Source organism: Ursus americanus, chromosome 22 (genome assembly GCF_024610735.1).
Source record: "Ursus americanus isolate L20-20 chromosome 22, mUrsAme1.1.p, whole genome shotgun sequence".
NCBI classification, from domain to species: Eukaryota; Metazoa; Chordata; class Mammalia; order Carnivora; family Ursidae; genus Ursus; species Ursus americanus.
In genome coordinates this window covers 25,736,353-25,762,835 of record NC_142148.1, presented here as the reverse complement: position 1 = coordinate 25,762,835, position 26,483 = coordinate 25,736,353, and the positions used below count along the sequence as shown (strand labels likewise).

General features: G+C 53.5%; 1 protein-coding gene across 1 annotated transcript; it reads left to right on the top strand.

The window, feature by feature from the left end:
- The first annotated feature begins 1,285 nt into the window (after positions 1–1,285).
- Positions 1,286–24,570, top strand: XKR7 (XK related 7). The gene is made up of 3 exons (XM_045810101.2): positions 1,286–1,880; positions 21,739–21,941; positions 23,182–24,570. Exons 1-3 carry the CDS (start codon positions 1,294–1,296, stop codon positions 24,135–24,137), a joined length of 1,746 nt encoding a protein of 581 aa, XP_045666057.2. The 5' UTR covers positions 1,286–1,293; the 3' UTR covers positions 24,138–24,570.
- Positions 24,571–26,483: the final 1,913 nt, after the last annotated feature.

Here is a 26,483-nt window from a genome sequence, read left to right as displayed (position 1 = left end):
ACTCAATTTCTTCATCTGTAAAATGGGAGGAAAAAAACATAAACTACTTCACAAATTGTGAGGATAAAGTGAGTTAGTAATTGTATAGTGATTCCAGTGTCCCAGGCAAAGAGAAACTGCTACATGAATTTTTTTTTACAATAAATGCCTGATACATCCAATCTGAGCAAAAGGTTTGGGGGTGAGCTGGGGTATCCAGGATGTACAAGCAACCCTACCTCCTCTGCTGAATTACTGTTATATTCTGTCTCTGGCTTCTCCACCCTCAAGCTGTTTCCTAGTGAGCATTTCTCTCCTCTGGCTTCAGGGGCTTCTTTCCAAATCCAGACTTGATCACATTTGTCTCCTGCTCAAATTCTGCAGTAGTTTCCAATTGCTTCCTGGATAACGTACATCTTCTGGACTTTTAGGATCTCATCCCTCAGAACTCTCCAGCCCCATCTTTTCCAGCTTTCCACCTCCTTGGATCTGTGATCCGGAATTCCTTGAAAGTATGCCCTCAAATCTCAGGCCTGCAGGCCTTTGCACCTGGTCTTCCCTCTACCTGGTGCTTCCTCCCATCCCCTTCCCTCTGATGTTGCCCCTTCCCTGCCCAACTCTACTAGGGCTGTGGCCAGATGAAAGCAGTCCCTGAGGGAGGGAAAGGGGAGAGTGGGGAAGAGACAGCAACTCTCAGAGCTGCAATTTTCTCATTCAAACCAATAAGAAAAAGACAATAGGAAAAGGGACTCTTCAAGATCAAAGACGGGGATGGAACAATACGCAAACACTCTGGAAACTAGGAAATGGCTGGTTAGCATCCAGTGATTGCTAGAGAGTTCCTGAGGTGCTCGCCTAGGCAGCTCCTTGTTTCCAAGTCCCCTAACCTCTACCCTCCTCAGACCTAGGCCACTGGAGGTAAACAGAGGAGATAAATGGAAGAGGAGAGGATGGAGAAGGGAGCGGTGAAGAAAAGAAGACATAAGGAAGTGCAGTGGGGTGGAGATGAGAGGCAGAAAGCGTGTGGCTCAGGCCCCACGCCTCTGAGGAAGGAAGGAGAGGGTGACCTGGGATGCTCTCCCCTCCCTTCCCCCTCTTCCGTGGGGAGCTGCCCCCATCCGGCCGCAGCCCTGGCGGGGTGGGGGAGGGACGGGGGCGGCGCCGAGGGGAATGAATAATTGAAGTAGAGGGAGGAGGAAGAAGAAGAGAGGAGGAAGAGGAGGAGGCGAGAGCCTCCCGCACAGGGTCCTCCCCACTCCGCACCCCACCCCCTCCGCCGCCCGGAAGTCGCTCCCCGCCTCCTGCTCCGCCAACATGGCCGCGAAGTCGGATGGAGCGGCGGCCGCGGCCGGCCCGGGGCCGGAGGGGGCGGCCGGAGGAGCCCGGAGTGGTGCGGGCGGGCACGGGGAGGAGGCGACTGCGGCGGCCGGGGGCCCCGGAGTGACCGGGGCGGGGGGCTCGGGGCCGCGCTACGAGCTGCGGGACTGCTGCTGGGTGCTGTGCGCGCTGCTCGTGTTCTTCTCCGACGGCGCCACGGACCTGTGGCTGGCGGCCTCCTACTACCTGCACGGTCAGCGCACCTACTTCGGCCTCACGTTGCTATTCGTGCTCCTGCCCTCGCTGGTCGTGCAGCTGCTCAGCTTCCGCTGGTTCGTCTACGATTACTCGGATCCCGCGGGCGCCCCGGGACCCGCCGTCAGCACCAAGGACAGCGTCCCCGGCGGGCCCTCCATCAGCACCAAGGACAGCGCCACCGCCTTCCGGACCAAAGAAGTCAGCCCCCAGCTGGGTCCCGGGCCCGCGCCCTCCTCGGCCAGCGCCTACCGCCGCCGCTGCTGCCGCCTCTGCGTCTGGCTGCTGCAGACCCTCGTCCACCTCCTGCAGCTCGGCCAGGTCTGGAGGTAGGAGAAGCGCAGGTGGAGGGAGCTGAGCTCGAGGAGTGGGGGTGGCAAGGGGCTACCTGCCGCCCCAGCCCTACTCTGACCTCTCCAGGCCCCCCTTGCATCCTGACCTCCGCCCCGCCCCACCCTATTGCAGCTCTGATCTCTTCTCTGCCCGCTTCTCTCTGACCTCTGCCCTCAAACTCTGACCAACCCCCGTGCCATCCTCTCTGATCTGGCCATTGAGGGAGGAAGGGATGGGGCAAGAAGAGAGAGAAAGTGATCCTCAGGGGTGTGAATGAGGAGGGCCTGGGGCTGAAGGGGGTGTGTGAAGCTTGGAACAGGGCCCCAGGTCTTCCTCCAGCCTTGACCCACTCCTCTGCCTGAATGCCAAGCCTCAGCTTAGGAAAGATCTCAGAAGTCCTTCCTTGCTCTCAAAAGATTCTGTTTGGAATTGCAGTCCATTCCCAACCTCCCAGGAGAAACAGAATTGGAGGCAGCTAAATGAATATCCCGCCCAAACTTTTTGGACTTCTGGTTAAGGAAGTGTCAGACCCTGCTGAGAAGCTGTCTGGCTTCTTCTGTTTCCTAGGACTCCCCCAGTGTCTCCCCCACCCCAACAGGGCTGAAGGAATTTGGGATCTTCGATCTGAGATTAGACGGCCACTAGCTGTCCTTTAATCCCAGGGCAGTAAAACAAAACTGAGGCTTTCTATGAGCAGCCCACTTCCAGGCTGTCTGCTGAGCTGAGCTAATTGGTGACAGGGGGAATTCTGAACCTGGGGTTCCCCTTGAATCAGAATTGCTCTGGTAGCTTAGGCTGTACTGTGCACTGCCAGAAGGAATTTGCCCACTATGTGATCTTAGATAAACCTCCCTCCAAGCCTTAGTTTCCTCACCTGTGAAATGAGGGAGAATCCCTACTTATCTCATCTTATTGTTCTACCATTACATTTTCTTACCTGTTGGGATGGTTGGTCAGGTGAGAGGAGGTTTGTGTGAAGGTCTTGCAGACTGTAATGTATTTTAGGAACATACTAAATCATCATGATCACAGATGTGGGGAAAGCATGGAAAAAGTCAAAGTCACTATAGAGATGTAAAGGGTGATTACTGCTGTTGTTATATTTATTCTGCTACTTGTTAACACATTCTGCCTAACTCAGAAGATTCAGTACTGGGCGAGGGTTGGAAACAGGACTCCCAGGGTTTGTCCCAGCTGCTCACTTGCTGTGTCACCGTTGTTGTGTTGCTGAGTTTCTCTCTGCCTTGGTTTCCCCATCCATGCCTTGCTGAGATGATGTGTGTATTCCATTTAGCTTGCCCTGGGGGAATACGGAGGTGGAGCTCTATCCACACAAGGTGGTGTTATTATTATTAGCTTGACACATAAAAATATTCATGTCTACATCCAGGAACTAATCTGCATTTATCATTCTGTGCCCGAGTGGACAGATGGTGATAGATATTTTTAGATTCTGAAATGGTAACTTCCTATTCTTGGTAGCCAAAGCTTCATCCCCCTTTCCCTTTAGCCTAAAGTGGGCCAGCTGCCCCTCAACTCACTGGGTACCTCAAACCCCCTCCTTCCCTTGTTCTGAATCTACTTACAAGAAACAAATACTTCCTTCTTGAACATAAACTGAGCTTCCCTCAAACAGGGCAAAAAATGGCCATGGGGATGGGGGTGGAGGTCTCAGGGGAGTGGCTGGAGATGGCTGAGGGTCCATGGAGCTCCATAGCTTCCCAGATAAAAGGGCTATTTCCACTCTCCCCAGTTGTAAAGTGAGGGCGTTGGGATGAGATGATTTTGCAGGGATGACAAACTAATGGCCCAGTGGTTGAATATGGCATACAGAAGTGTCTTATGTGGCTTGTATAATATTTCAAAAATCCAGAGGTCTAGCTTCTCCTGGAAAATAAAAAAGAAATCTAGCAGTATGGAGCCTGTAGCAATTTAGACAGGGTATATATTTGTTTCAGTTTGTCCAGTTTCATTCCCTTTGATCACATCTGGACCATTTCACTTAGGCATTAGGGGTGTGAGAGCCCTAATTTATAGTTCTATAACAATTAGTTTATGAAGCATTCACTTTGTGCCAAGCCTGTTGGTTGCTTTTTTACCTGTTTCATCTGCTGCGTCCCTCCTAATACTCCTGGGATGTGGTTGTATTGTTATTCCTACTTAACAGCTGAGGGAATGGAGGCTCAGAAAGGGGGCATCCTTGCCCAAGGTCACACAGCTAAGGAGTAGAAGAGCTGGGACTCAGGACTCTCTGCCTTCAAAGCCCAAGTTCAATTTATCCACCCTGCAGTTCTGCCACTAAAGTGTCCCCCAGGCTCAAAGAATTATGAGTCTGAGATCCCAAGATTCCAGGAGATAGGAAGTCAGAGCTTCTGCTGCACTGAGATAAGAATGTGAAAGGAGGGGGAGGGATTTGAACATTGTGGGCGAGGATGAGGAGAAAGTGTGTATTGTGGTGAAAGTGCTGGACTGGGGGTGTGGATCAGGAAACCCATGACTCCATCGGGGTTTGTAACTAGCTTGCTAGGTGACCTTGGGTGAGACTCTTCCCATCTCTGGGCCTCAATTTCCCTGTATGTGAAATGAGAATATCAGATCCGATGACCTTAGGAGCTTCCCCTTTCTGGAATTCTGACTCTGGGACTGGCTATCAGAGCTAAAGCCTCTGGACCCCTGTCCCTAAAGCTCTGGATTCTAAAATGGCTGAGGTTCTGGCTACATGGAAGAAAACCCAGACAAGATAGAAGCCACGGGGCTGGCATTCCTAGAAATTAAGCAATGTTGGCATATGTTTGCTTACCACGTGAAATGTTCCCACAATGAACATGTTCACTGTTCAGCCGGCCTTGGTGCAGATGTTCTGAGTGGTGGAACCTGGAGTAATGAGGAAGGAGAGGTGTGTCTGAGCCCTACAGGATCCAAGCTGGGAGACTAGCCAGCCCACCTTCTGATCCCACACCCGCACTTCTGAATAAAATAATTTGAATTATAAAAATAGCTTTCAACTCCTCTAACTTAAACAACGCTGAATCAAAAGTCTGAGTCCTCGGAGGAGCTAGATAACACAGACCTGGCAGCACACGGGTTCAGCTGATAAGGCTGGATTCTGTTCCCAAACAACCCTGTGAAATGGGTGTCATTATTATTATTTTAAACACAAAATGGGGCTCTGAGGAGGCAGAGGGGGGGAAGGAATTCATGGATGCTGTGTGCCCGCCTCGTCCCAACAAGCCCGAGGTGAGGTCTCCAGACACTGGATCTCGTTCTCCCCTGAAACCTCTCCTCTTTGGCCATTGATATACCCCATCAGACAAGAAAATGAGGCTCAGAGAAGTCAAGTAACTCGTCCAAGGTCATCCACTGAGGAAGTGGGGGGAAGGGAGGTGCCAACCCAGCTTTTTCCAGCTCTCAAGCCCAAGCCCTGTCTCTGGCACCCCACATGGGCTGCATGGGAGGCTCTCAGAGCAGTGGCCCCACACAAAGACGGATCCCTGAGAAAATCAACCCTTTGGTGGGACATGAAGCTGGCTGTGAGCTGGACAGCAACCTGTGTTTTCATCCCTCCCCAACCCTAACCCTCGCAGCTGTTAAGCCACTCAGGGTTGTTAAGCCAATTAAAGTCCTAACCCTGTCTTCTCTGACCCTGTGAGCAGCAGAGCGGCAAACCGTGAATCCTGCTTTCCCTAATCTTGAACTCACTGGGCCAAGCTTTGCCCAGATAAGCATAGTTTGCTAAGCCAATTAGTGGGAGATGATCTGGCATGGGATTCCTCTGAGGCTGTCAGGATCTGGGGACCCAAAATGGGGAGGGAGGCAGGCAGGCCTTTAGAGGGAAGGCCTTACTTCTAACCACTCCCTCTCTGCCCCAGCACTTCTCCCTCCACCTCCTCACAAACCTGCACTTGAGAGAAGTTCTGAAATGAATCAGTGACCAGCTGGGTTTGAAAGTCAGCTTCTGGGTCTTCTCTCTGGGAAGCTATATTCTTGGCTTAATGGTTAGGAGTATGGACTCTGGATTCAAATGTCCTCAGTTCACTTCCTATATGTGGTGGTGACAAGCTATATAATCTCTCGGTGCCTGAGTTGTGCCTTTGTCATCTAGGGGCCATAATAGTACCACCTCTTGAGTTGTTTCTAGCTTTCATCTGATAATGTGTACCCAGGATTTAGCAAAGGACTGGTCCCACTGTTCAGTATTCAGGACGCTTGGAGTGAGTAGTGCCATCAGCCTGGTCTTTGTTCCCTGTGGAAGATTTGTTCACTTTGCACATGGCCAAGGAGGGGGCAGGAGGGCAAGAGGGCCTCGAAGCTACCTGTTCATTTCATCTGTAGTCATACATTCCACAAATATATGGAGCACCTGCTGTATACCAGGCACTGTGCTACATGCTGGGAATAGAGTGGTGACTAAGACAAAGGCCCTGCTCTCACGACGATCCATAGTCTAACGGGGGGAACCAATAAACCAGTACAATCAAATATAATATATATTGTAAATATAATACGAAATCTAACGGGTCAACTGGTAAGTGCCATGGATAAAGTGAAACAGCACAGGGGGCTACGAAGTCCCAGGGAGGAGGCTGTGGCCCTTTGAGGAAAGGTGGTCTGGGCAGGGCCCTGCCAGGAGGTGGCATGTGGGCAGAGGACTGAATGAGGTGAGGGTGAGCTATGTGGAGGCCTTGGGAAGGATGCCCAAGGCAGAGGGAAAGAGAAGGAGCAAGAAGGCCTGTATGGCCGAAGCAGAGAGTCAGGGGAGGTGGAGGAGACCATGGTGGACAGGCTGGCTGGGGCTGGATCACGCAGGGCTTCATAGGCCTCGGGAGGACTAGGGCTTTCACTCTGCGTGAAGTGGGAGCCCCAGAGGATTTGAGCAGGGGAGGAATAGGGTCTTGGCTTCTGTTTTACAACGTGCACGCTGGCTGCTGGAAAAGAGAGTGGCGGGAGGCCAGGGTAAGCCTGGAGACCCAGGAGGACGCTGCTCCGTGATCCAGGTGAGGGAGGACGGGGGCTGGACCACAGTAGTAGCCGCAGGGGTAGAGGTCTGTTTCAGGCACAGTGGACAGGGTATCTGTCCTTCTTTTGTCATTTTCCCCACGGGGGCCAGAATGTTAATGACTAAGAACTCGGACTTTGGAATCAGCCCTATGCATCCTGCGTCTGCCACTTTCTGGGATTTGGGACAAATGGCATAACTTGTCCATGCCTTGATTTTCTCATCTGCAAAATGGACATTCTAATGATAGTACATTTCCCATGTGGCTTGAGGGGGTAATTAAATTAAATAATGTATACGTAGTGTTTAGCACGGCGCCTAGAACACAGGAAGTGTGCAATTCTCTTCAGCCTTTACTATTTGTATTATTCTTTATAAAACGGGTCAGGGACTGGATTCCATAGTGGTTTTCAAACGCTTTCACTGCCTTCGCACCATCGTTTCAACCTGAAATCTCTGAGTTTCTCATTTCTGATATTTCGGTTACCTATCTAGGATTTTGTTTTGACTATACCACAGCTGAAACATGTTTATAACCCCCAACCCCCCCCCCCCCACCCCGGAACTCGATGATTATCCTCAAGGTTCCTCCCTGTTCTGACTTTGCAGGGTTGCTCCAGGCCAGCTTCACCACCCACCTCCTGGGAGACCCCTCTCCAGGAGGTGCTCCACCCTCCCCCCACCCTCTTCTCCCTGCCCATCCGGCTGCAACAGGCCATTAGAGCTGCTCCTAACAGACACAGCGGCGGCAGTTGGGCCCAGCGCCCCCTGTTTGATCTATAAAGACCACACAGGAGAAGCCCTGTGGGGAGGATGGAGGGCTGCCAGGAAATGGCTTTGAACCTAGGCAGCTGGGGCGCAGGTCCCTAGGGAGGGGAAGGAGGATGGGTTGGGATCCACTCTGGCCTCTCCATTCACCACCCTGCCTTTGTTAGGGTCTTGAAATTCCTCCCCTGGGAAATCCTATCAGCCTCCAGTTCCCCCCTCCCCACCCCACTCCACCCCATCCCGCCTCCACCTGCAGCCGGAAGGATATTTCGAATGCTCAGATCTGACCTTGCCACCACTCTGGACCCAGAGGGCCAGCCTAGGCTCCCCTCTGCCCCTCGAGCAGGTCCAGATGTTTTAGCTTGGCATCGGAGCCCTTGGCCTCTTGCCCTTTGTCTCCTCACTGCTCCAGCGCTCTAAAAACCAAGCCACACACTTTTTCCCTTCATGCCTGCGAGCCGCTGCCTGTGGTCCTTCTAGCAACACCCTGTCCCATTCTCCTCCAGTGAAATTCTGCACATCCTTCAAAGCCAAGCTCAAATGCTACCTATTCTGAGAAGCTTTCCCTGAACAAACCCGTTGTGCCCTCAGCCCTTCAGCCCTTCAGCCCCCACCTCCCACTCCCTCAGTCCAGCCAGTTGTTGTTTTTAAAGTGGAAATTGTTTAGTTGTCTTGTCTGTTTATAAAGGAACGACAGGCTCTTGTTGAAACTTCGGGCGACACAGAAAAGGTATAAAGAAGACTCCTCTCCCCTCATTATCTGGGGGGGGGGTGCACAGAGGTGGGGTTATGGAGATTTCCACTTACTAATTAGATAGTTCTTGTACTGCTAAAAGATTTCCTTTTGTTTATAATTAACCAAGAAATACAAGTATATATTCACCTGCTTTTAAAAAGTCAGATATTATTGAAAATTTTAGTTACATTTATAGAAACTTCAATGAGATCGTTCTTTTTCACCACAATTCTGTCAAGTAGGGGGTCTGGCAATAAAGAACAAGGACTGTGGAGCTCAACCTCTGGCTCTGCCACGTGTGAGCCGTATGACCTTGGGCAAGTCACTTCACCTCTGTCAGTTTCCTCATCTGTGAGATGGGAGGATAATGTCCCATGGCTAGCAGGTAGCCACTGTGAAGGCTTACCGATAAATATAAGGAACATACTTTGCAAAGGACTCAGCATATCATAAGTGCTCAATTAGCATGAGCTAGCGTTATGGGCCCATCCTACAGATGTGGAAATTACGGCACAAAGAGGTCACAGCCTCCCAGTTAGTAAGTAGCAGAGCTGGGGTTTAAAGGGATGCAGTCAGGTTCCCAAGCCCACATGTGTGACCACCAAGCAACCCTGTCCTCCGCTAGTTCAGTGTATTCCTACAACACAATCAATCACGTATTGCTTTGGGAAGAGGAAAAAAAATCAGATATTTTTCAAATTTGATTTGAATATAAAGTACCCCCTGTTAACAGGCTGGGTTCTTCCTCTCAGACTTTCCCTCTAGGCACAATTACTCAGTCCTCTTCAGCCCCACAGCCCTGATCGTGTTCTGTTGTGATCGCCTGCCCACCTTCCTGGTTTTCCTACCAGATTACAAGCCTTTGGGGAGCTGAGGCCTTGCCCTTTCTTTTCTCTGGTCCCCACGGTGACTGGCCTCTGTTGCTGTTGGGGACCCTGCACCTGGCCAGCTTTGGTGAGGTCCCTCGCAGTTACTAGAACAGGAGTCTGTTGAAGCAGGCTTTGTATCCGTGGCTGATGTGGGGGGGTGCAAAGGCAGTGTGGGACCCCAGGGCAGTTGTGGGCACGGCTGGGGTCTGCTAGGCCTCCATCTGCAGCCTTCCACACTGGCAGTGGACAAATGCAGGCTAAAGGCAATGCATTTATATTTGTATGAGATGTGGGAGGAACAGCGCCGGGGCTAGGTTCCCAGGAGGATGCTGGTGTGGCCACCGGGCTGGCTTACAAGCCGGATCTAGTATGTGCTCAGTAAATGTTCATGTGAACCAAATGGTGTCTTTGAAATCAGAATCTTCAGCAGGACACTTCCCTGCCTGAGGTTCAGTTACCCCACCTGTCAAGTCCAGTTAGGGGCCCAAGAACACTGGCTGAGTTCCCTCGGACTCAGACGCGAGGGCAGGTAGCAGAGAGCATGGGGTGCTGGTGGGCTCATGGCTCCAGGACTTCCTCGTTGTGTGACCCCGGGCACATGGCCTCAGCAGCCAGAGCTCTAGCGTCATCTGTGAAATGGGGATGGTGATAATACCCACCTGTTAAGGTTCTTGTAAACACGTCCCTAGATGATGTAAATGCACAGGACTTTCACAGACTCGATGCTCAGAAGGTACTTACTGCTCTCACTGTTCTTGTTGGCCCAGGGAGAGCCCACCGCACTTACGTAGTCACAAGACAGCAGGTGGAGGAGGGGCCTCAGGGTCATCCACAGACAGTCTTTCAAGGAAGGAGACTAGCTCCAGAGATAGTGTGAGGACAGATGACAACCCAAGGTCCAAGGGAGGCAGACTCTGTTTGAATAGGAGCAAGACATCTAGAACAATCATCAGGACAATCACTCTGTCCCCCGCTGCCCGGGACAGAGTAGGCTGTTCCTGAGGCTGGGAACTCCTTGGGGCCACACGCGTGCAGCCGGAAGTGGCTGACTTTGGCAGGGAAGCTGTAGCTTTGGAGGGTAAACTACATGATCTGTAAAGCCCCTTACAGTTTTAAGACTCTGTGGATCGAAGTTGGGGGCTTTACGAGGCTTAGCTGCCATACCATGGGTTGCACATCCGTGGCCCGTGGGCAAATCCAGCCTGAGGTTGTGTTTGTTTGGCCCACGCAGTACTTTTTCCCTACTGCTAGATGAAACTTTTTATTATGGGAAACTTTTATTTATTTTTATTTTTATTTTTTTAAAGATTTTATTTATTTATTTGACAGAGAGAGACAGCCAGCGAGAGAGGGAACACAAGCAGGGGGAGTGAAAGAGGAAGAAGCAGGCTTCCAGCGGAGGAGCCTGATGTGGGGCTCGATCCCATAACGCCGGGATCACGCCCTGAGCCGAAGGCAGACGCTTAACAACTGTGCTACCCAGGCGCCCCTATTATGGGAAACTTTTAAATATACAAAAGTAGAGACAACAGGATAATGATCCCCCTTGTGCGACCACCCTGCTTCAACAATTCACTCCTGGCCAATCTTGCTTTATCTGGGCCAGCGGCATCCAATGGAACTTTCTGCTGTGATGGAAATGCTCAATGCCTCCACTGTTCAGTACAGTAGCCACTAGCCAGGCATGACTATTGAGCATTTGAAGTGTGCCTAGTGTGACTGAGAAGCTGAATTTTAAATTGTATTTAATTTTGATGAATTTAAATTTGAATAGCCATGTGTGGCGAGTGTAGGACACGTCGATGTTGGAGACTATAGGTCTAGACCCCACCCCATTTCTTTCCCTTCCATGTTATTTTGAAGTCAATCTCAGACATCATATCACTGCATCTATAAATATTTCAGTACATCTCTAAAGAGACAGACTTTGGGTGCCTGGGTGGCTCAGTTGGTTGGGCATCTATCTGGGGCTCAGGTCATGATCCCAGAGTCCTAGGATCGGAGCCCTGCATTGAGCTCCCTGCTGGAGGGGAGTCTGCTTCTCCCTCTGCCCTTCCCCCTGCTCATGCCCTCTCCCTCTCCCTCTCTCTCAAATAAATAAATAAAATCTTTAAAAAAAAATAAATAAAAAGACCTTTAAAAAGTATAACTAAAATACATTATACCATTACTACACCTTTAAAAAGGAATAATAATTTCTTAAAAATTCATATGGTAGGGGCGCCTGGGTGGCTCGGTCAGTTAAGCATCCAACTCTTGATTTCAGCTCAGGTCATGATCTCAGGGTTGTGAGATCGAGCCCCAAGTCAGGGTCTGTGCTGGGCATGGAACCAGCTTGGGATTCTCTTTCTCCCCCTCCCTCTGCCCCTTCCCCATCCTCTATCCCTCTCTTAAAAAAAAAAATAAAAATAAATAAAAATTCATATGGTGTTTTAAAAAATGAGTTGCCAGTATTTCCAAATTGGAATTTTTTTTTGCACAAATATTCTAATTTCCATCTATTCTTTAAAAATTGAAATTCCATCCACACTGGGCTCAACATTCTCCAGGGCAGCAATCAGCTAGAGCTTCTCTGCTTTCTAGCCAAGGCACCCATCTCTCCTTCCCCAGAGTACCCCATAATAACAGCTTGGCCTCTCTACCTTCTAGGGGCTCACAGGCCAGGGACAGATAGAAATGGCACTTTTTGCCCTCCTTGGTCTCCAAGTACTTTCAGATGCCACCAGGAGACTGGATCAAACCCCCTTCCCCCACTGGCTCATGCCCTGCCTCACAGGGACAACTCCGCCCAGGGATATCAGGAAAAGAGAGAAGCAGGGGTGGGGGGTGGGGGAGCAACGAGCCCTGGGCTAGAATATGGGGTACTGGGCTTTAATATCTGCTCTGCACCCATTTCACAGATAGGGAAAGTGAGACCCAGAGAGAGGAGGAGATCTGGCTGCATTCATGCAGTGAAGGGAAAAGGAGGTGGGAACCCAGTCCCAGATGCTTTGCTGGAGAGGGGCTGCCTGCTTCCGGGCTGAGTGAAAAGAAGAGCTGGTGGCAGTGGGTGGGAGGGGAGAGGGTCTCAGCTTTTCAGCCGGAGCCTAAAATTAGTGGCAGGGAAATGTTTGGCCTTAGCCCAGCAAAAAAAGAGGTGCCGTGACTTCGTAGAGGGCTGCTAAGGAGGAGGGAAACAGCCCAGCTCTCAGCACTGCACGAAATGGGAGCCAAACGTGTAAAATCACATTCTTTTCTGACATTTATGACTCATTTGGCTGCCAACCCCAGGAAGGTCCTATTTTGCATCCTTACAGGAGAGCTCAGCATTGAGGGATAGACAGATGGGAAGGGAGCCTCAAGGCCATTCCCTACAAGAGCTTCCTGGGCCCCCTTGCAGGTAACGGGGAGGGGAGTCCAGTTTTTCCCAGAGGACCCACGGACTGCATCTGGGTCCTCAGGGCCTGACTCAGTTTGATTTGCGCCCTGTGGTGAAATGGGGGAGTCACTGTTCCTGATTTGAGATGCAGCTGTGATGCTTCTGGCTATTGACCTTGGGTGAGTCACTTCTCCAAATGCCTGCTACTTGCCTCTGGAGTCCATGCCCTTCTGGGGGGCCATACTCACCTCTCACCTGTAACTGGGCTCCCACCTTGCCCCCTTGCTTCTCCCCACTCTGTTCCCCACAGAGTGCTCCCTCTAAAAGGCAGAAGTTCTAGCTAGTTCTACCATTGCTCCCATTGCTCCCATTGCTCCCTTGTTTAAAACCTCTCCATGGCTCCCCATTATTCTTATGATAAAGGCCAAAGGCTTCACTATGGCCCCCTCACGTCTCACTTTCTCGCCTCCTTCTCTGAGCTACAGCCATTCTGACCATCTACTGTTTCCTCGCCACTCAGGACCTTTCCCCATGTTGTTCCTCCACCGGAAATTCCCTACCCTCCCTCCTTCATTGGGTTAATTCCTGTGCCTGCTTCAGATCACGGCTCAGCAGCCCCCTCCTGCAGAAGCTTTCCCTGCCTGCCACGCCTCTGCCAGCAGGGCCAGGCCCGGGCTTCCTCAGTGCTAGAGCACAGCCCTGTTTGGAGCATGTCTGGAACCCATGGAATGTTCGTCATTACCAGTTTACATGCTGATCTAAACAGTGTCCAGGTCTCCTCCTGGGGCCACACCAGGTGGGCTGGGTCTGTCTAGCTCACCACTAGCCCTTTCAGCACAGTTCTTGGCACATAGTAGGTTCTTTAAAATGCTGGGTGAATCAATGTCAAATAAACCTCCTCTTTTCTGAGACTCAGTTTCCTCATCTGGAAAATGGGGATCATGTCCCCAAAACCCCCAGGGTTGCAGTGAGGATTTTAGCCAAGTATGTTCAGAAGGCCTTTCAATGAGTGGCCGTTGTTTTCAGGGGAAGGACAAAGACCCCCCCAAAGAAGACCCTGCCCTAGGAATTTTCCCCAAAGGAACTTCTCTGACCCTCTGCCTCCTGGGGACAGATTCAATGAGCAGCTGGGAAGGCCAGTCCAGGAGCAGGTCTCAGGCCTACCAGGAACTAAACTGGAAGCCCTGAGGCCTCCTCTCCCTGCTTAGTTCTCTGAGTCAGACAACTCCTCAAACTTCCCGCTGGTCGCTGGTCGAGTGCCTGCCACTGGGCTAGGAATTTTATGCCTATCACCACTTTCTGATTTCATAGCTACCCCATAAAGTGGGCATTGAGCCGAGGGGTTCAAAGCAGGAAGCAGCTTGCCCAAGAATACACAGACAGTAAATGTTGGATCTAGAATCTGAACCCAGGTCTCCCTGACTCCCAAGCTTGGGTCCTTTCCCTCTGCACTTGACCGCCTTTACTTGGGGGAGCTTATAAAGCAGAGTTTATAAAGTACATTCACACATTCACTCATTCAAGAAACAAATATATGTTGAACAGTAACTCTATGCCAGGCCCTAGGAGCATAGCAGAAAACAGGACAACCAGGGTCCCCAGACCGTCAGAGAGACAGACAACAAATACAGAAGTGAGAAATTAGACCATTTCAGGTTGTGATATGTGTTAATTAAGAAAAGAAAGCAGGGTGACAGGACGGAAAGTGGCCAGAGGGGCGTGTAGAAGTGTTTTGGAAGGGAGGTGAGGGGGATCTGGGAAGGCCTCCCTGAGGAAGTGACACTGAGCTGAGACGAAAAGAATGAGAATCTGCCAGGCATGGGTGAAGCTCCTTCTAGGCAGAGCCCTGAGGCTGGAATGGGCTTGAGATATTCGGGAAACAGCTGGACACTCATGAGAGGGGGAAGGCGGAGGGAGACGAGGTCCTGGAGGTGGACACTGGCTCTCACTAGGCTTCAAAGGTCGTGGTGAGGAGTTTACTCTAAGGCATGGCACGACCTGATCTAGGATTTTACAGGATCCCCCCCAGGCAGCTGTGTGAAGAAGCAGCTCGGGGAGGGCAAGGAAGGAAGGAGACCAGGGAGGAGGGAGGCCGGAGGCCGCCCCGGCTCGGCTTGGAGTTCAGTGGCCGGTGCCAGAGTGGTGCCACCTGGTGGAGGGAAGGACTTGGATTCAGGACAACTGCTACCAGAACTGAATGGGTGGGGCGAGGGGCCTGATGGAAACCCCTGTCCGTAGGCAAGTGTCCAGTTACTAGGGCTCATTTTTCAGAAGACCCAAGGCTCCCAGAGGACTTGGACTTCCCCAGAAAGTCCAGTGAAGGATTGAGCCTGGGTCCCCTGACTCCAACAACTACGGTCACCCCTCCTCCTGTTTTCTCCGAACCAATGCCATGCCAGGTAAAGCTTTCAGGTCTGTCCCCATCCAACTCTTCCCTGGCGGCCAAACTGCACACCTGCCAGGGAACCCAACCACCTTCTCCGAGGCAGGGGCCCATGGAGGGCCAAGTCTGAGTCCTAGGTCTGGCACTAACTGGCTGTGGGACGTTATACAAGCCCCACTCCCTTCCTGGCTCTCAGTTTCTTCGTCTGTAAAATGAGGATAGGAATAGTGCCTACCTCAAAGACTGGCTGTGAGGAATGGACATTCTGTATAACAAGGCTTAGCATACGGTTAGCGCTCAATAAATGTGAGCTATTATCATCCTTAGTCACACCTGCACACTGTCCCCCTACAGACCCACAGAACAGTAAGGGGCTCAGCTCTTTGCAGTTCCTGCTCCTTCTGGCCAGCCCTGCCTGCCCCGAGCCACCTGCTCCCCTTCCAGAGTCTGCAGGCCTGGCCCGTGGGGGAGACAGGAGAGCTGGCCGTGCAGGGGGGCGGTTCCTGGATGGAGCCCGAGTGCAGGAGCCGCTGGAAGCTGCTGTGTTTTTGGCCCGGAGCCGTGAGGGGGAGTGGAAAGGGGCGAGAACACACACTCAGAAACGCCGAGACCGACAGATGGAGGAGCTGAGGATGTGAGAGACGCAGACAGACAGAAAGAGACCTAGAGTCGGGGGAGAGGAGGAGCAGGCAGGGGAGGATGGCAGGAAAGCTGGCAGTCATGCCAAGCCACGAGCTGAGCAACAGACCACCAGATGGACCAGGCAGCCAAGACACTGGAAGACAGACAGACAGACCAATAGGCCTACCCAGAATTCTAGAGACAGACAGACAAACAGAAAAGCAGGCCCAGTATCCAAAGGGACAGATAAGTTATCCTGACATCCAACAGGCAGACAGACCCAGGTTCCCAGCCTCTAAGAGCAGACAGACAGGCTGACCCAGGACCCTAGGGTCGGTCTGACTAACAGACATAGTATTTGAGAGACAACATGACCTGTAGTCCAAGGGATAGACAGGTGGACGGACCCAGGGTCCCAGGGCAAGACTGACTGACAGACAGATTGACAGATAAACAGATAAATAAATAGGCTAACCCCGTGTTCAAGAGACAGACACAACAACAGGCCGACTGAGCCACAGACAGAGACAGTGACCCAGACCCAGAAGTGAGGGCAGACGAAAGGACGGGTCCAAGCTGGCCGTCTGCATGGAGATGGAGGCCCAGACCAGAAATCCTGACTCGTCCTGGAGACTCCAGCTGACACAAGAACCAAAACCAAGGGGGAGACAGGGCGACCCAGGCACTGGGTCCAGAAGCTTCCTGGCTTCTCAGGGACATGAGATCCCTTCCTCCTTCCTTCTACCCATTACAGAGGAGCAGCTCCCCCCCCCCCCCAGGTGTGGGGACAAAGGCGACCGGACCCGGGGAACAAGGAATAAGCTCCGTCCATTTCTTGACCCTGCTGCCTACTCTCAGAGGCAACGGGGGTCAGAAGAGGTAGCTTTCTGGATGCCTGGGTAAGAGGTTTCACACCCTACCTGCCGCCTTTTCTCTTCCCTAGAGTTGTGTGGTTTTTTTGCCCCCAACCCCATCTTCAACAACACACATTTATCTGCTCTTCCAATTTCCTCCTGGACATGCTTCTCTGAGCACAAGACAGGCAGTCAGCAAATTAGATCCAAAATAGACCCCTGAGCATCTGCTCCCACACACGGTAAAGCGGGTGGTGGTAAACCTGTTAGGTCTGGTTCACACAGGCCTCGGGTAGTTGAAGTCAGTGTTGTGGGGGGCCCAACCAGGCTAAGAAGTATCAGGGAAGCCTTCCTGGAGGAGGAAGGATAGAAATGAGTCAGTGAGGACAGGAGTTGCCCACGAGGTGTCCTGGCAGTAAGCCAACTCAGGCAGAGGAGCCCCGGGGCCTCCAAGGTCTGGAGAAAGACACAGGCAAACGCTCTCTCACCTTTTTCATTCAACAAATATTTACTGAGTGCCTACTACATGCACGGATGCTGAGGGGACAGGGGTGACCAAGGCAGACTGAGTCCCTACCCTCATAGGGCCGTAGTGGTAAAACAGAAAATCAATGTGTACGTTAATAAGATTGATAACGTATGTTCCCAAGAAGACCTGACGGGACAGTGCAGCAGACGAGAGTGGTTTGGTGAGGGCGGAGGGCCCACGTGGGACAGGTGACCCGGGGGGGGGGGCGCTCTGAGAAGGTGACATGGGAGCCGCGGAGGAACTAGCCACAGGAGGGTGTTGGGGGAAGGGCCTTCCAGGCAGAGCAAGTAGCAAGTGCAAAGGTCCTGAGTCAGGAACGTTAGGCTGGGTTCAAGGAACCTCCAGGGCAGCTGGAGGGCCGGCACCAAATGAGGCGGTGGCTCGAGATGAGGAAATAAGCAGGGCCAGATGGTGTAGGGCCCGCAAGCCAAGGGAAAACCCTTGGACTTTATTCCAAGTGTGAGGGGAGGCCCTTGGAAGGTTTTGAGAAGGGAAATGACATGATCTGACTGGTTTTTAAAGGATCCCACCTGTTGCCACGTGGAGAATGGACTACAGGGGGGCAGGAGTGGATACGGGGAACCCACCGAGAAGGTAAAAGATGGTGGTGGTCTGGACCAGAGTGGAGAGAATGGATGGACTGGAGATGCCTTTTGTTAGAGACCAATTGCACCCCACCCCCAGGTGGGATTCCTTTCTCTGAGATGAGGCATCCTTCTCTGTGGGTGGTATTGGTCCCATTTGTGGTGAAAATCAACTTCTTCCAACTTCCCGTCAACTAGAGTGAAATAGGGTGGACTTCCTGGAGGAGGTTTCAAGAGAGGCTGCTTGGTGATCAGGAGGAGCCCGAGGGCCTCCACCTAGCCTGTGCTCCCTCTCTCTACGTGCACGCCCCGCCTACTGTACAAATTATTTTCAAACCCATCACCTCACAACAAAGAGGAAAATGAGGCTCAGAGAAGCAAAGAGACCACCCAAGGCCACACAGCATGCAGGTCAGGGCTGGGAAGCAAATCCGCAAGTCTAGCATTTTGCCATCTTGCCTTTCGGAACCCCGCCCCAGGGGCTGTGACACAGGCAGGATGGTGAGTGCTGGCCCCTTCTTAAAGAAGGTAAAACTGAGGCACGGGGAAATTAGGTTACATGTCCTGGGCAGGGCTGTTTTAAAACCTTTGTGGGCCCCATATCTATCAAGCATATTAAAATGCAGCCACATCAAACACCAAATGTAAATTATATATAACCAGATAAAAGCCAAATTGCAGTCGACTGGCTGATATCATGTTCTGTTTTGCAGACATTTAATTAAACATTTATTAATTTTGATTCTGCAGTTTTTCCCTGTGTTTTAGAGCCAATTTTTTTTCCAGGCCTCCAACGTTTTCCTAGGCCCGTGAAAACCTCGCAGGCCCTTGGCAACGAGCATTTAGTGCCGGCTGGAAGGAACAGTCACGGTTTTGGGTCCTGTTGCCAAAAGAGGCAGTGAGGTTGAACCCAGGTCCTCTCATCCCCAGACTGTGCCGGACTCTTCTACGCTGCCCAACGCCACATTTTTGGGATTCAGAGGCCTCCTTTCTTCCCCTCCCCTTCCCCACTTGGCCCACAGCAGCCCTGGCCTGGGTGAGCCCTTTGTCTGTGGTTATCTGGGGCAAGGGGCCTTGGGAGCTGGCAGAGGAGGGGGCAGGAGTGGCGGGGAGGTGGGCAGGCAGCCTGTCAGGTGGTGATGGATACTGGCCTGGCCAGGGCCTCCCTCATGCTGACCCGGGCCAGGAAACAGATGGTCCTCCAGCCTGAGAGAAACTTCCAGGGTGTCGCCCTCCCCCCAACTCCCCAGGCCCCTTCACATTGGACCAGCTGGTCTCTCCTTTCTGTTCAAAGCCAGAGCCACAGGAATGGAGAAGAGAATAGGTCTGGGGGAAGATAGAGGCTGGAAAAGGTGGTCTGTGGTTCTGGGCCCCCAGAAGCCCTACAGGTCGTCCTGGTCTCTCTCCCGTAGCCCCCCACCCCTGGCCATCTCCGCCTCTGCTCTCTGCCCCTCCTCGGTGCCCTGCCTTAGTTCAGCCTTTCAGCTCAGGCCTGGACCAAACCCCAGCCTCTCCTGGCTTTCCTCCAAGCCAGCCTCCAGAGCGAGCTTTCTAAGCCAGCAAGCTGATCACACATCCCCTGACTGTGGGATAGAATTCAGATTTAAAATAAAATATGAACTCTTCAGTCCAGAATTTGATGCCCTTCACAATTCTAGTCTTCCTGTGCCCCTTCCAGTGAAAAGCCACCCCTCCAGGCCCAGCAAACCACTATCCATTCCCCTAAAAGGCCACGCCCTCTCATGTCTCTATGTCTTGGCGTCGGCTGATTCTTCCACCTGGAATGCCCTTTTGCCTCCTGTGTGCCTTCTAATCCTACCCATGCTTTAAAGCTGAGATCAAATGTTTCTTCCTCTGGGAAGTCTTCCCTGATCTCCTCCCCACTCCAGCTAAAGTTGCCCATCTCTTCTCCAGGTTCCACAGCATCTTAGAGCATCTACTTCAGATGGTATCTTGTCCCAGTCCCATGGGAGTGTGAGATACTTAAGAGCACAGGACCTGGCATATAACAAGTGATCAAAATATATTTGGTAGTGAATGAATGATTTGGGCTGCAGGGATCCTTGTGTGGGGGGAAGTCAGGGGCCTAGAGAATGGAAAGTACAGGGAAACAAATTTCTGTGCATCAAAAGAAACACAATCGAGTTTTGGAGGTGCTCAGAAGGCAAAGGCTCTGCCTCAAGACGTAAGGACTCCCCATCCTGGGGAGCGTGCAAGCGGAAGGAGTAAACACACGGGGCTAGGATTTGCCGAAGGAATTCCAGCATGGGATGGGAGAGTTAGACGGAGGGGTCTTTGCTTTTGTTGATTCTGCTTCTGAGGGAACAGCGCTCTTACCCTTCCCAGCTGCTGGTCCCACACTGTGTCATGTTGAGGGTGTGTCTACACCACTGATCGGTGCTAGGAAGACCCAGGGATGGGGAGGAGGGCCCTCAATGGACTGTTTCTGGCCATGTTTTAGGGAGGAGAGTTTGAGTCCCAGAACGTTAGCTCTAAAAGGATTTCCGGAGTCATCAAGCCCATCCTTCTTGTTGGCAGTTAGAGAAACTGAGGCCCAGTGAGGGCCACACCATTGCTATGCCTGGGATACTCAGTCTGGGAAACTCTGGGTATCCATTGATCCCAAATTCCAGGGAGTACTGTGATTCCTCTCCTGGGCTGGCAACACACAGTTGAATACAGTTGGTCCCCAGGTTCCCAAACAACACCTTAAAAATGCCAGCACTTCACATCTGGGCATAGACCCCCAAATACCTGGTTCTCCAATCTCAGATTCAAGTAATAGGATCACTGAATCTGTGTTGGGATTTTCTTCCCTGATTTCTGGGGAGATAACTTCTAGAGGAGTGCTCTCTGGTTTCAGCAAAGGGTGTGCCTGCTCCATGAATCAGAGAATTTGGGGGTTGGGGGCGTAGATCTGGGTGGCAGACTCCTTCTCATCCTACATGGGCACTGCACTTTATAGGGACAGAGCATTTTCAAATCCATTTCATCCTCACAGCCACTTTGGAAGGGATTCACTAGGGCTCAGAGAGGGTCTGGCTCAAAAGCACACAGTAAATTAGAAGCAAAGTCAGCACTTGAACTCAGGACTTCAGAATCCCTTCCATACCCGCTCCCGGGTGACCAGAGTTCCATTCAATTAAAACAAACTTGCAATCATGCCTGCATTCACTCTTTGAGCCAACACGGATGGAGCACCTGCTGTGTGCTAAGAACTGAGGGTACAGCAGTTATCAGGCTGACCTAGTCATCCTCACAGAGTTCACAGTCTGGGGGAGACGGCTGCATACCCAGGCAGTCACAGCCCACTGTGGGTTAAACAGAAGTCTGTCTGGAGAGGTCCCTACCCCAGGTGGAAAGTGATCTTTTCCTGGGAAAGGTCACGTTTAAAAGCTGAGCCTTGGAAGAAAAGCAGGAGTTATAGGGGTGGGGCTGGAGTGGAGTTGGAGGACAGGGAACAGCAGAGGGAACAGCAGGTGCAAAAGCCCAGCGATGAGGGAGAACACCAGGAGCCGGGGTCTGTGGCCTGTGCAGAGCAGCTAAAGCCATGAAGTTTGGTGGGAGAAAGGGCTCAAGAGGAAGCAGCCAAGTCTCACCTGCCAGGGGACCTATGAGCAGCTTCCCTGTGCTCTGTGGGGGAAGACCTGGGCACTTAGAGGTGGCCTTGGGGAACAGGCAGGGAGGCTGGGGGTTGGCACCAGGGACTGTTCCTGAAAGAACCAGGCTGCCTGGGTTTGAACCCTGGTTCCACTGCTTTCTAGTTGTGTGACCTTGGACAGGTGGCAACCTCTCTGGGTTTCAAGTTTCCTCATCTGTCAGGTGAGGACAATAACGAGGCTAACCTCAGTGCACTCTAAGGGGTCAGGAACCCTGCAAAGAAAGCAGGCCCCAGAGCAGGGAATGATGATGAGAATGCTGAATTAAGGGCTTACTTTATGCCAGTGCTTTAAGCTAATGAGCCCATTTGGAGTTCCCCGACGATCACAGCCCCGGAGCTGGTTCTACAGCCGAGGACACAGGCTCTGCGCGGCGCAGCGCGCGACGACACACTGCGCTCCCGCCCCTGGCGCTCGCTAGCCTGCGGGCCGGGGGCGGCTTGAGAGCCGGGAGCGGGCTGAGCACGCGGGGGCTGAGCACGGCGTCCCTCCCGCAGGTACCTGCGCGCCATGTACCTGGGGCTGCAGAGCCGCTGGCGCGGGGAGAGGCTGCGGCGCCACTTCTACTGGCGGATGTTGTTCGAGAGCGCGGACGTGAGCATGCTGCGCCTGCTGGAGACCTTCCTGCGCAGCGCGCCGCAGCTCGTGCTGCAGCTCAGCCTCCTGGTGCACCACGGAGGCGAGCCCGACCTGCTGCCCGGTGAGCTCCGCCCTCCCACCCGCCCCTCGCCCCGGGGCTCGCTCCTCTTCCGCAGTCCGCTGCAGGGGCCCCCCTACTCCGGCCCCCTCGCTGTCGGGGATTTGGAGGCCCCACCCCCGCTACTCTCACCGCCCTCCCGGCCTCTGCAGATCCCCGTGGCCCCTCCAGCGGCCCACTTAACCCTTCGAGTCCGAGGGGCCTGCTCCCTCCACCTCCTTTCCTCCCTTTGGGACCCCTGGGTGCTCCCCGATCTCACCCTCCTCCCTCCCCCTTGCCAGGGCAGAGAGGACCCCATTTCTGCTAAGTCCAAAGAGGCCCTTTACCCCACCACCACACCTCAGACCCCGCCCTTCATTCCCCAAACTGTCCTGATCCCAGGTTGCGTCCCCCGTCCCCCGGGGACACCCCTGACTCCCGGACCTGCTCAGTCACCCTCAGTCTCCAGAGAGCCTGTTCATCTACCCTCTCAATGGTCTTTACTCCCTGGGGACTCCTCCCAGGCTTATTCCTGGTCCCCCTGCACTTGCCCCCAACCTTGCCCCTCCCCTAACTCCGACAGTCCAGGCCAACCCCTTCCCTGTCAGAGAAACACCCCCCCAAAGCTCCTCCCACCCAGACACTGCCCATCCCACCTTCAATGACCCGGAAGATTCTATCACCACCTCTCAGGCCCCTCAGGACCCCTTGCCCAGGATACTGGGACCCAATCAAAACTTCCCACCGCAGATGTCTTCCCATGCCCTCAGCTGTGCTCAGCTTGGGTACCCCTCCCCACACCCCAGCTTCACCCTGGGGGCCTATAGCTACTAACAGTCCCCTCCTGGCTCCTCCATGCCCTAATCATGACTCCCCCCCCCCCAACTCTTCACCTTCTTTTTCGCTCCCAGAATCCTGGACCTTAATTTCCCACTCTCCCACCAAGACCCCTGAACCCTGACATCCCTATTCTAGAGACCTGGCCCCGAACTTCCTTATGAAGACCAAAGTCACCCACCTTCCCTCTTCCTTTATGCTCCTGCTCCTGCAGGAGTACCAGCCCCATCCGCTCTCCCTGCTCCCATCATTGCTCTGGAAGACCGCCCACCCAGACCCTCCCCACAGCCGTCCTGATTTATAGACCCTTCCCGCCCGCCTCCTCAGAACCCAGCTCCTGACCCAGCACCCTCCCCCTCTCCCCAGAACCCCCTGACCCAGACCCACCCCTAACCCAGCCCACCCTGCCCTCACCCTGTCTCTGCAGCCCTGTCCACCTCTGCCTCACTTGTGTCCCTGGCCTGGACACTGGCCTCCTACCAGAAGGTGCTGCGGGACTCGCGGGACGACAAGCGGCCCCTGTCCTACAAGGGCGCTGTGGCCCAGGTGCTGTGGCACCTGTTCACCATCGCGGCTCGCAGTCTGGCCTTCGCGCTCTTCGCCAGCGTCTACAAGCTCTACTTCGGCATCTTCATCGTGGCCCACTGGTGCGTCATGACCTTCTGGGTCATCCAGGGCGAGACGGACTTCTGCATGTCCAAGTGGGAGGAGATCATCTACAACATGGTGGTGGGCATCATCTACGTCTTCTGCTGGTTCAACGTCAAGGAGGGCCGCAGCCGCCGCCGCATGGCCCTCTACTACTGCATCGTGCTGCTGGAGAACGCCGCGCTCACGGGCTTCTGGTACTCCAGCCGCAACTTCTCCACCGACTTCCGCTCGCTCATCCTGGTCTGCGTGGTGGCCTCCAGCTTCGCGCTGGGCATCTTCTTCATGTGCGTCTACTACTGCCTCCTGCACCCCAACGGGCCCATGCTGGGTCCCCAGACGCCTGGCTGCATCTGCCCGGAGACCCCCGGACCCTGTGGCCCACCCGCCGACGCTGTCACAAGTCCCCCAAGGTCCCTGCCGAGGACTACAGGCGCAGAGCGGGATGGGGCCCCGGTGGGGGGCGAGCGCGCAGGGACCCCCACGCCACCTGTCTTCCAGGTGCGGCCTGGCGTGCCCCCCACCCCAGTGGCTCGTCCTTTGCGGACAGAAGGGCCTGTCATTCGGATTGACCTGCCCCGGAAGAAGTACCCTGCCTGGGATGCTCATTTTATTGACCGCCGGCTCCGGAAGACCATTCTGGCGCTGGAGTACTCCTCTCCGGCCACGCCTCGGTTGCAGTACCGGAGCGTGGGGACCGCCCAGGAGCTGCTGGAGTATGAGACCACGGTGTAGGCCACAGTCTCCCACGGAAAGAGGGACAGGCTTGGCTGACCCCACATCAACCACAGTGTTGAGCCCAGAATTTCAGGGCCACCCAGCTAAAAGGGGTGTGGATCTGTTGGTCCCAGGGTAGAGTGGCCCACCATTGGGTTCTTTCAGGGGAGGGGACAGCCTTGTGGAGGCCCCAGCCCTAGGCCCTGTTTTCAGCCCTGTGGCCCATTTCCTAAACTCCCCTGAACTAGGGCCCAGGGAATCAACTGGTGCTACACTCCTCATTAGCTCCCCCACTTTCATGAAGGCCTCCATACCACGTCTGGTGCCGGGGGCACCCCACCCTCTGCCCTGCCTGGAGTCACCCACATGTCGCACCTGGCGGACCTGCCAGAGACAGGCCACTGTCTGGGGTCCATGACCCAGGCCCTGTGCTCCTCGGGGGTGTGGGGGGTGGGCTGCTTCTCTGGGGAGAGGAGATCTCTGAGAAGGATGGAGGAGGCCGTGGAAGATGTGAGGGGAGGTGGGAGCGTCTGGTGGACAAGGTTGGTACAGTTCCTGTGGGGTCCGAGGTCTGGAGCCTGGGCAAGAGGGGAATTAAAGGAGGGAGTTGGGGTGGGCTGGGGAGTTGAGGCGGGGGCTGACAGGGCTGCAGCTGGACAGGAGGAAGAACCCCGAGGCAACTGAGGGGTCTAGGCCGGCAGAGGCGTGAAGGGACAGCAGGTGTGGGGGAGGGGAACCCTCAATTCACCGCATAGAGAATGTTCCCAAAGTGACCTCCTCAGGAGACACCCTTTGTTGTGGGCTCTGTTGCGGATGAGGGTCCAGACCCCTCAGGTGAAATGTTTCCAGGAGCCATTCTTTGTTCTAGACGAGTATCTAGAGCGCTTCTTCTAGATAAAGGTCTTGAATACAACAGATAAAATGTCTAGGAAGATACTCTGGGCTCAATTATACATGAGGTTCTAGCACATTCAGCAGAGGAAACTGTTCCAGAGAGACATTCTCATGCTGGGTTAAGTTTTGGCACACTTAGCTGATAAAATGTCCAGGGAGTCACTCTGCTCTGGATTCTGTGATGAGGGTGAAGGCCCTGCTATTCTGCTCTGAGAGATTCTAGCTCCTCCCATGGGGGTGGGGGAGGGGGCTCTAGAACCCCATGTGAGTGGAATATTCTAGGAACGGTTACTCCAGTTCTAGATTTCTGGGGTTTATAGGAGTTCTATGCCCCATCCACCTTGGTCCACAGTCATCTTCCCCCGAGGAAATTGTCCTCACAACCCTTGAGACATTTCAACTGCCAGCTGGTTTCCAGCTGAAAAAAATTAGCTCTGGGGACACGACATAAATCTTGGCTCTCTGCCACGCTGCAGAGGCAGCTCCCTGGGATAGCAGCTGGAAAACTGGCTTGTTTCGCTTCCAATATGACAAATCTCTAGGACCTCTAGTCTATTCCCGAACATCCTGGGGTGCCCATGGGACCCCTTGCCCATGGCCCCTCCTTTCTGTCTGCGACAGCCAGTCCTGGATAGGGTTGGGGAGGATGGGAGCAAAGAAGCGGGCAGTTCTGTGGGGTGAGGGAACAGAGCCTCTAAACAGAGCTTGGAGCCACCCCCCCATGTCCCTACTCCCCCATGCCAACTAAGGAGCGTTCCCTACAAGGGCACAACAGGCAATATTAAGGACAGCTGCAGACCTGGGCTGGGGGTGAGGAGGCCCATGAGAATCCTAGACTATGCAAATTAGAGCAACACTTTGCCCTCTCTGGTTCAGCCTCCCTTGGGTGACAAACGCAGAAACTGAGGCCCAGTGTGGCAGCTAGTCTCACGGGTCCCAGAATCCTGCTGTCCCATCAGATAGTAATTGGTGATAGTGCATTTACTGAGGATACAAGGAGAGGGCCACATTCAGGGTGCAGGGTGACCCCAAAGGCAAAGAGGACAGGACTGTCCACATACACATATATACAAGCACACATCACACCTGTAACACAAGTCACCTCACCGCCCCAGCACGCAGCAACTGCATAGACATCCACACGGGCCCAGATGGTGTGTGCATCCCTCCCGCCAACACACAAAGAATGCTTTTACTACTTTCTTTCTTCTACTTCCCCAACCCCTCAGAAGCCTCAAGAACCAGGCCTGAGGTGATGGGTGGTGGAGGAGGTCCGGGGCTGACCCAGGCCCCCTCTAGTGGGTTCACCCAGACACCTTTTCTTCTGCCCAAATCTATCTCCAGAGACCCAATTCCATGGCCAGTTACGCATTAAATCCCTTTGTCAGGTGACAACACTGGGGAAGAAGACCCAGGTCCTGCTGACCACTTCTCCCCCAAACTCGCTCCTGCCGGTGGCAGCTCTCCAAG

Excerpts from the sequence above, each read along its gene's own strand:
- XKR7 (XM_045810101.2), top strand. The coding sequence starts at position 1,294 with ATGGCCGCGAAGTCGGATGGAGCGGCGGCCGCGGCCGGCCCGGGGCCG. Across the intron at positions 1,881-21,738 it reads CAGCTCGGCCAGGTCTGGAG|GTACCTGCGCGCCATGTACC; the intron begins GTAGGAGAAGCG and ends TCCCTCCCGCAG. Across the intron at positions 21,942-23,181 it reads CGAGCCCGACCTGCTGCCCG|CCCTGTCCACCTCTGCCTCA; the intron begins GTGAGCTCCGCC and ends CTGTCTCTGCAG.